This window comes from Piliocolobus tephrosceles, chromosome 9, assembly GCF_002776525.5.
Source record: "Piliocolobus tephrosceles isolate RC106 chromosome 9, ASM277652v3, whole genome shotgun sequence".
Classification (NCBI taxonomy): Eukaryota; Metazoa; Chordata; class Mammalia; order Primates; family Cercopithecidae; genus Piliocolobus; species Piliocolobus tephrosceles.
The window spans coordinates 6,387,148-6,396,930 of record NC_045442.1 but is presented as its reverse complement, the minus strand read 5'-3'; the positions used below and the strand labels follow the sequence as shown (position 1 = coordinate 6,396,930).

Sequence of the window (9,783 nt, the reverse complement as noted above, 5' to 3'; positions counted from 1 at the left end):
GCCGACAGGCCGCTGGTGCCGTGGCCAGAGCGAGGACCGGCCGACAGACTGCTGGTGCCGTGGCCAGAGGCCTGCGTGTTTGACGTGCCAGTGGTTGGCCTCTTTGACCAGCTGGTGCTGCGGGTCATGAGCCAAAAGACAGGAGCGTCAAGAAAATATTTGTGTTTTTTCAGTGTTACTCCCATAGTGTTTCATTTCTTCAAATGTACTTCTACGCTGTTTTATTTTGAATGATTGCATTCCTGTTTTACTCTTCGCATAATTCAGGCCTCGGTTTCTCTTTCTTTTCTTTGTTTCGACTCACAGATGTGGGAGGAGGCCATTGCCTTGGGCAAGGAGCTAGCCGAGCAGTATGAGAACGAAATGTTTGATTATGAGCAACTCAGCGAATTGCTGGTGAGTCTTTATTTCTTTTCATTTAAATCAACACAGGCAATCTCAGCTGGTTTTTCAGAACTTTCTCTTTCCATGTCAACGTGGGGGTTCACCCCAGGCACTCTGGGACCCGGGCCATGTCCCTCCGTTTTGCCTAGGAAGATGGTTTTAGTTTATTTGCTGGTTGATATTTGGCCCATAAATATTTACTTTTTAGCCCCAAGTCAGCTCTTATAACCAAACTCTTAAGGCTTCTATGAACAAATTGTACATAAACAACTGCTGACCTTGTGTGTAGTGGTCTTGACAGCCCAGGAGTCTCTGAGCATTTGTACTAGTTTAAAACTGACCCCAGGCCGGGCGCGCTGGCTCACGCCTGTAATCCCAGCACTTTGGGAGACTAAGGCGGGCGGATCACGAGGTCAGGAGATCGAGACCATCCTGGCTAACACAATGAAACCCCGTCTCTGCTAAAAAATACAAAAAATTAGCCCGGCGTGGTGGCGGGCGCCTGTAGTCCCAGCTACTCGGGAGGCTGAGGCAGGAGAATGGCGTGAACCCGGGAGGCGGAGGTTGCAGTGAGCTGAGATCGTGCCACTGCACTTCAGTCTGGGCGACAGAGCGAGACTCCGTCTCAAAAAATATATATATTTGTAATTTTGAGTTTATAGTTATAAATGTAACATAGTATTATTGTAAAAATCACCTTTAATAGCACCACCATTGGCCAAGCATGGAGGCTCGCACCTATAATCCCAGTACTTTGGGAGGCCGAGGCAGGCAGATCACGAGGTCAGGAGATCGAGACCATCCTAGCTAACATAGTGAAACCCCGTCTCTACTAAAAATACAAAAATGTTAGCCGGGTGAGGTGGCGGCGCCTGTAGTCCCAGCTACTCAGGAGGCTGAGGCAGGAGAATGGCGTGAACCCGGGAGGTGGAAGTTGCAGTCAGCCGAGATTGCACCACTGCACTCCAGCCTGGGCAACAGAGTGAGAATCCGTCTCAAAAATCAAAAAACCTGACCCGTTCTATGAGAGGGGGATGGACAGATAATGACCAGACCTTTCTTTCTGCCATGGGAACGCTGTTAGTTTCTAATCACTGCCTCCTCCACCTTGTCATGTTTCTATTCGGCAGATCACCTTAATGATGTGGGAATGTGTGTCATGAATTTAGAACAGAACGATTCTGTTCTTTTAAATTCTCCTTGAATGTATCCCACTATCTGACCCATACCTTTTAAAAAGTACTAAGGGCCAGCCATTTAATCAGAAGAAAACGCCTTTCTTTGGCACCTCTTCGGTTATTGAAAACACCCAGAAGTCACAACTGTTTGCTGAATTTGGTCTTGTTTGTTCAGATTCCTTTGCGAAATGATGGAGGAGGAGTGAAAAATAATGTCAAAACGATGGAGTGAGATGAAATTCAGGTGCAGCCTCAGTACCATCTCCCACCCTACAGAAGTTGCCAGAGCTTTTAAAGAGCCGACAAGAAGAATCCAGAGGCACACATGCTTGAATACTCAAACCTAAAATGCATTCTCTTTTTTCCTTCCAGAAAAAACAGGCTCAGTTTTATGAAAACATCGTCAAAGTGATCAGGCCCAAGCCTGACTATTTTGCTGTTGGCTACTACGGACAAGGGTTCCCCACATTCCTGCGGGTAAAGTTTGATTCTGCCTAATCTGAGTCATGATTGTTCCCCCAGCAGAGAATCCCCTTCCCGTTCTGGGGAAGGGTGGGGAGTTTGCATCCGCGTGGCAAGGTGCAACTGTCCACACTGCCATAGCTTGGTGGTTAGCCCAGGGGACAGAGAGAGACTGACAGGATTTTCTTTGGTTGTATATAACCTTTCCATCTGATGTTTCCTTAAAACGACCCTCCTTCAGAGATGTACGTGTATTATTTTAATTGAGGTGTGGTATGTGTAACATACTATTTGCCATCTTAACCATTTTCAGGTGTGTAGTTCGGTGGCATTAATACATTCGCATTGTTGTGCAGCCAGCACCACCATCTGCCTTCAGAACTTTTTCATCTTGCAAAACTGAAATTCTCCATCCGTCAAACACTGCCTCCTCATTCTCCCTCCCCCTAGCCCCTGGCAGCCACCATTCTACTTTGTGTCTCTATGAATCTGACTGTTCTAGGGACCTAGTATCAGTAGAATTGTACAGTATTCGCTCTTCTGTGTTTAATGTGTTTCACTCGGCCGAATGCCTTCCAGGTTCCTCCAGGTTGTAGCATGTGTCAGAACTTCATCCTTTTTAAGGCTGAATGGTATTTCATTGCATGGAGAGGCCACATTTTATTTATTGATTGATCCATTGATGAACATTTGGGTTGTCCCCACCCAATGTGCTGCTGTGAAGATGTATGATTTTAATTATATGGGAAACTGGAAGTGGATCTATATGGCCACGGTGCTGGAAACTCCAAATGAGGCTCCATCCCTGAGACAGGCGCGTGCTTTCGGACATGTGATTGAAGCAGTAACCGTGATCACCTGCCAGATGCCCGTTTCCCAATATTCACATGAAGCCAAAGGGGAAGTTATATAAATATTAATAATGCTGCCTGGCCTACCATAGAATTGTCTATACATTTTCTCAAAAACACATTCTTGGATGCCGTTGACCAATGGGTCATGATTTCCTGATATTTCTTAGGACTTTTTTTTTTTTTTTTTTTTTTTGACACTTGGTTTTCTCTTATCCTAGGAGACCATATGTGATTGCTGTGGCTTTAGGAAGCAGAAGCTCTGTGTCTTGAGCACGGGGGGTCTGGGGCAGTTGAAACCAGTTGGGAGATTCCACTGGTTCCAGACGTTGCTCATTTGGGCTCCTGTGTTTCCGATTCCACGGGAGTCACTAACAGTGTGAGACACCTCTTCATCACGGTACCCAGAGGATACAAACCTCCCCTTAGGAAGGACATGTCCCTGTTGACAGGAGAGTCCCACAGTTCTGGCCTGCTCCATGAGGTGAGGCTGGCTGCCCACTCCTCAGTATCCTGCCTGGTGACGGAGGTGTCTGGCCCTGTCCTGGTCACTCCTGGTCATTGCTGGTCAGCTTCTCCTCTTGCCTTCATTGTGCAGCAAAGGCAGTGGTTGATCAGAAGCACAGATTCTGAACAAAGTCTTCCCTTCCAGAGAATGAATAAAGGAGGCTTAGTTACAAGCTGTGAATTAGAGACAAGTTTGAAATTAGCTTCATTCTCAATAAAAAACAAAGCAGAAGGGTGGACTGAGCTTGGAGTTAAAGCCACTTACTGTTGCTAAAGGCTTTAATTCGAATGTGCGTGCTCCGGAACATACATCTTTAAGAAAGGGAGAGAAGTGCACCAAGCCATGGCAGCCTTGTGCAGTGCTTGGTGTTAAATGGTGCGCGTGGCCCCTGTGGATGGAGATCTACCTCTGGATATGGAGGCACCAACTCTGGATCCATGCAGGATGGTTATCCCGGAGTCCAGAGCAAGGGAGCAGCCTGCATGGAATATTCTGTGAGGGCAGTGCCGGGTGCGGAGGACATGTCACAGCCCCCGAGCCCAGCAGACGCCGGGTTGTCCCAGGAGCTCATGCACGGCAGGCTCCAGGGACGGTCCTGGGTCATCTCCACCACCAAAAGGTCAAAATGAAAAGTCCAAATGGAGGTTAACAGGCTTGGTTCATGTTGAACTGACTTTCCCGCCACGCCTGGATCATTCTGCAGGGCTGCAGCAATGTAGTTATCACGCTTCACAGATCACCTGGCAGGGGTCAGTCTGCCAGTGACACTAGCAAGTTACCAAAAAGTGGGCGGAATGTTTGAGTGCTTCATGCCCTGCTGGAGAGGAGCCTCCAGGAACTGACTAGCTGTCCCTTTTGCTTTGTTTTTCTCTAAAAATTGATCTCACTGTTGTTTGTGCTCATATTAATATTTATAGGTCTTACAAGGAATAAATATCTTTGATTCTATGTACATTTTCCCCTTGTTTTCATGTTCGAAGGGATCATTTCAGAATGCAAAGTAACTGACATTTTCAGAAAATGTTATTCGTGTTTTTATCTATAACTCACCAGCGTTTTTCTATTGAAGTTTTTATATACATTTTTATTATTATGTCTTTCTTATGTAAAACATAAGAAAAATGCTTGCTAGTTTCATAGTAGTCTGTTATACATTAAATCTTACTGAATTTTGGAAGTGTGTGGCTTTATATAGCCTTAGAAGATGTTCAAACTGTGTATTTATATTTCTAATTAAGACTACGTATTATCTGGTTTCTGCTTGACTTTTTTTTTTTTTTTTTTTTTTTGGAGATAAATAGAACATTTTTCTTCCATAATGGTACTTTTAAGACATATCTAAGCACAAAGTGAAAAAGAATTCAATTCTTAAACTGGTTCTTTTTTAGTGATTTAGGAGAACTCAGAATAAGCTGGGGCGAGGGAAGGGGATGGTCTTAGTCCACTGGGGCTGCTGTAACAGAATACCTTAGACTGGGTACTTTATAAACCACAGAATGCGGTGTTCACAGCTCCGGAGGCTGGGAAGTCCAAGATCAAGGTGCCACCAGATTTGGAGTGTCTGAGGAGGGCCATTCCTCATAGACGGCGCCTTCCACTTGTTCTCACGGGGTGGAAACGGCAGGCAGCTCTCTGGGGCCTCTTTTCTAAGGCACTGATCCCTTTCACAAGGGTGGAGCCCCAATACCTAATTCCCTTCCAGAGGCCCCACCTTCTAATACTATCACCTTGGTGGTTAGGTTTCAGCATCTGAATTTTGGGGGCTACAAACATTCAGACCACAGCAAGGATCAGTTGATTCAGTGTCATACAATCTCTCTTAATCCTTTTGAAAATCCATTAATTAGACAAATTTTAATTTGACTTCAATCTTGGTCTTTAGGGGATAAGTGTAAAAATACGCAGCAAGATGCTGTCCTCCGTCTGCCTCTGTCCGTCTCTGTTCGCCTCCGTCTCTGGCACCTGTCCAGGAATGACTGCAGATGGGGCAGGGCTGCAGCTGACTTGGGAGCAGCCAGCCTGGAGGTTCTTTCCCAGTGTCCCCTGATCGAAGAACAGAAGCACCTCAGCAACCACATCCTGTCCTGGAAAGCGTTACCCGCAGACTTCTGTTTCTTGTACCCCTGTGACTTCTGCTTGCTGTCTTCTCCTTGTGGCAGTTTTCATTTCAGTTGAGACAGCCCTAGATGGGACAGGGTGGGTGGGGGGAGGCAGAAGGCTTCCCAAACCAGCAGCAGCATTACACTAGATACTCATTGGCCTCTTTCTGTGACCCAGTTGACACTCAGAACACACGTGTTGAATTCGGGAAAAAAGGAGACCTGTTATATCTTGCAAGAAAAACGTTCCTTACAGGTGTATTTACAGAGGACTGTGTCACACTCAGGCAGAAAAGACCTCAACAAGACAGCCTTGTGGAAGGAAGAAAACTTACCTACTTAACTCCCCTCCATGCCCCAGGCTGCCTAGCCTAGCCTAGCCATCTATAACAACCCCAGTGGACTGACACTCCAACTTGGAATTGATGGAGGTGACAAAAGTGTCATTGGAGATGGACCAAACCAGCCCTTCCAAGAAGAGCTCTGTGTATTGTATCTTGACATATGTTGATGAAGAATGACCTGCACAAGCACTCTTGAGTGCAGGAAGGGAAGTCCTGCTCTCCATCCTTCTCCAGTCACTCCCTCAGGGGAGGCCAGGAACTTAGTAGCTCTCGGCTCTGGACTGCATCCCTTCCCCTCGGGTTCTGCTCACCTCGACTGTGTCTCACAGGAGTCGGCGCGGAGTGGCCGTGCTCAGGCGCTGGGACCCCACCTTAGCTCATGCTCTCTTAAATTCCTTATGGCAGAATGGGCCGGGCGCGGTGGCTCAAGCCTGTAATCCCAGCACTTTGGGAGGCTGAGACGGGCGGATCACGAGGTCAGGAGATCGAGATCATCCTGGCTAACATGGTGAAACCCCGTCTCTACTAAAAAAACACAAAAAACTAGCCGGGCAAGGTGGCGGGCGCCTGTAGCCCCAGCTACTCGGGAGGCTGAGGCAGGAGAATGGCGTAAACCCGGGAGGCGGAGCTTGCAGTGAGCTGAGATCCGGCCACTGCACTCCAGCCTGGGCGACAGAGCGAGACTCCGTCTCAAAAAAAAAAAAATAATTTCATATGGCAGAATGAAAATGACTTCATTAGGGCCTACCTGAAAAGAAAACAAAAACCAGAAAAAGCGCGGACATCATTATCTGCTTGCCCTGGCTGCCTTACCCCCTTCTAACCCTTTCATGCCCACTCTAGTGTGGGCCTCTGAGTGTTCATTTGGTTTTTCATATAGTTTTTAAATCAGTTGTTACTGTCAAGATGAAAACATAGCACAGATGTTAGTAGCGCAGTGTTGAGTGCCTCTTAAACAGTATTAACTGACGTGCTTGATGACCATGTGTTCTTGATTAACAAAGCCAACGCAAGTAAAAAAAAAAAAAAATTACAAGTTGTTCTTAAATTCAATGACATTTTGTAAGAACCCGTAAGGCATATTTTAAGACCAGCACATTGCATGTGAACTCTTCCTGGCCCTTTCTCTGTGGTGTTATTAAATGAATGTCACCCTTTCCAGGGAAAAGTTTTCATTTACCGAGGGAAAGAATATGAGCGCCGGGAAGATTTTGAGGCTCGACTATTAACTCAGTTTCCAAACGCCGAGAAAATGAAGACAACATCTCCACCAGGCGACGATATTAAAAACTCCCCTGGCCAGTGTATCCTTTAAGACAACCGCATCAACTCTGAAACCATGGCGACGCCATTCATTTGGGTGGTTGGGTGTGATGGGGGGCCTCTCTCGTGGTTGATGTCTGTGCTGCCTTAGCGATCCTTAACCCCCTCACCTCAGATATTCAGTGCTTCACAGTGAAGCCCAAACTCGATCTGCCTCCTAAGTTTCACAGGCCGGTGTCAGAGCAGATTGTAAGGTAATCATCCCATTTTTCTTACCCAACATGAGGGTTGTAAGAGGCTGTGTGTACAGATCTCTTCCTAATGATTCCACCTTTTAAAGGATGATTTTTAGCCTTTGATTCGCTTTCCAAATGCTCTTTCTGTCCTCTTTGAAGAGGAAGGGAAGCTAATTATATTCAGCATCCAAAAAAAGTGAAAGGAGATGTTAATCCGTGTGCTGGGAACATGCAAAGCCTATTCCTTTCCCAAAGTCAGCTGACGGCAAAAACGTAAGCGGGCAGTGGAGGCCGTCTGCTCTCCTTTATAGGCCTGCCCCACGGGGTACAGTCTCCTAGGGAGCTTCACAGCAGTGCATCCTGCCCATTTCCAGCAAAGCCAAGTCCATACATGTGAGTGCAGCCTGAATGTTTGCATTTCGAAAGGTGGGAAATGGGATTTGAGCATTTGCTCCTGGTGACACACAGGAGAACCCTTCAGCCTCACAGCACAGCAGTTCCATAATGTAGGATTATGAGGGGGCTTTTCAGCCCCCTGAGTCAACTGTCCATATTTGAATGAGATTTTCTGCCTGTCGGTTGAATCGCACCTGACTTAGCAATGGCATAGAAAGACCTGCTTTAACAGATGTGTTTGATACTAAGACTTTTCTGTTCTGTTTGATCCATGTTCTGGTGAAAATATTAATCTCTTTGATGACTTCATATTCCTTAGGATCTGCTTCATTTTGCTTCCTGAAGTTTGGTGGTTTCTTTGACCTTTCTTCAGCAATAATGGGAAATAAACAGGGACCCTGTGTGTTTACAAATGACTGCTCTCACAAGGCATACATTTTAAGGGTTGCAACCTTTTTTTTTTCAGAGGCCTTAAGCAAATAGTGAAGCTTAGAGCCTTCTCAGATGCAGTAGTTTCTTTTGCTGTGGAAGCCTGCCTGCATTTCAGTGCAGGGGAGCAATCAGTCTCAGTCTCTCCACGCCCTCCCCTGTGCATGCGGAAAGCCTGCCTCCCACCCTGGCCGCGGAGGCAGGTCACTTGGTTTCCTGTGTGTCACTCTTGGGGTGGTTGCAAAATCTGTACTTTGTAGATCTGAAACTGAAGTATGTCATACTTTTTAAAAATAATAATAAACGCATACATTGAACACAAAAGCCTTTTTTCTCTCTCCTTCGCTTCACCTTTCCTCTGTTTTTGCTCATTTCACTCTTACTCAGCTTCTGTTTTCCCTCGAGGTGTTGGCGGGGACAGGGAAGAGGCAAAAACTCAAGTTAATTTTTCCACCTGCCAACATCTCCCTGACTGGGAGAGGATGCCAAGACGATGGCTTCAGGTCAAGGTTAGGGAGATTTTGCAGGTGGCAATGACGTACTCTAAGGCCAGAACCTGTGTCCAAAAGCAAATTGGCTGTTTGCCGGGTTAAATGTCTAATGATCTGTCTGTCTCTGTACAGTTTTTACAGGGTGAACGAGGTCCAGCGATTTGAATATTCTCGGCCAATCCGGAAAGGAGAGAAAAACCCAGATAATGAATTTGCGGTAAAAAACAAACCACCAAAACAAACAAAAAATATCATTCCACCACCAGTAGAACTGCCAGTGGAGAAGCGTGGCCTCAAAGGCAGCCACAGGGCAGTATTAAATGTCTTTGTATATTGAGTGCAGAAATCCTAATCTATTACCCCCTCCAAAGTTAGAAAAACTAATTACCATTTCACTAACAATATGACTAAGGTCACTGAGATATTTAATAAGGAGACGGTGCCATCCGAATGCCGGAGCTCCCATGTGAGTAGCGCACTGCCTTCCTTCCCTGTGAGCCCCAGGTGAGAAAGCAGGTGCCTATTATCTCTAGTTACAAATGGGCCCATGGAATGCTGAGGTGCTGGGTGCTGACGTGGCTTCCTGCAGGTGACACAGCAGTCAGCACATGAACTCATTCCTAACTCAGGTGCTCATTCCTAACTCAGTATCCAGCACCTGAACTTCACTGGAGCACAACACATAACTGCAGGGTTGACCCCAGCACTACTGGCAATACAGACTGGGTTGTTCTCTGTGGTGGGGACCATCCTGTGCGTCCAGGGATGTTTGGCAGCATCCCTGAACTCTGCCTACTAGGTGCCAGTGTCACTACCCCAGTTGGGACAGCCAATCAAAAAGATTTCCAGACTGGGCGTGGTGGCTCACGCCTGTAATCCCAACACTTTGGGAGGCTGAGGCAGGTGGATCACATTAGTTCAGGAGTTCGAGACCAGCCTGACCAACATGGTAAAACTGTGTCTCTACTAATAGTACAAAATTAGCTGGGCATGGTGGCACAGGCCTGTAATCCCAGCTACTTGGGAGGCTGAGGTGGGAGAATCGCTTGAACCCAGGAGGCAGAGGTTGTAGTGAGCCAAGATCACCCCATTGCACTCCAGCCTGGGGGACAAGAGTGAAACTCCCATCAAAAAAAAAAAAA

At 46.6% G+C, this 9,783-nt stretch overlaps 1 protein-coding gene across 2 annotated transcripts in view; it reads left to right on the top strand.

Annotated features, from left to right (window-relative positions):
* DOCK1 (dedicator of cytokinesis 1) overlaps positions 1 to 9,783 on the top strand; it is a 553,659-nt gene that overhangs the window by 502,524 nt on the left and 41,352 nt on the right. For both annotated transcript variants that reach the window (XM_023224362.2, XM_023224359.2), the window contains exons 39-43: positions 307 to 396; positions 1,935 to 2,039; positions 6,989 to 7,130; positions 7,265 to 7,343; positions 8,774 to 8,858. In XM_023224362.2, coding sequence (XP_023080130.2) covers positions 307 to 396; positions 1,935 to 2,039; positions 6,989 to 7,130; positions 7,265 to 7,343; positions 8,774 to 8,858 — 501 coding nt within the window. The remainder of the gene's footprint in view (positions 1 to 306; positions 397 to 1,934; positions 2,040 to 6,988; positions 7,131 to 7,264; positions 7,344 to 8,773; positions 8,859 to 9,783) is intronic.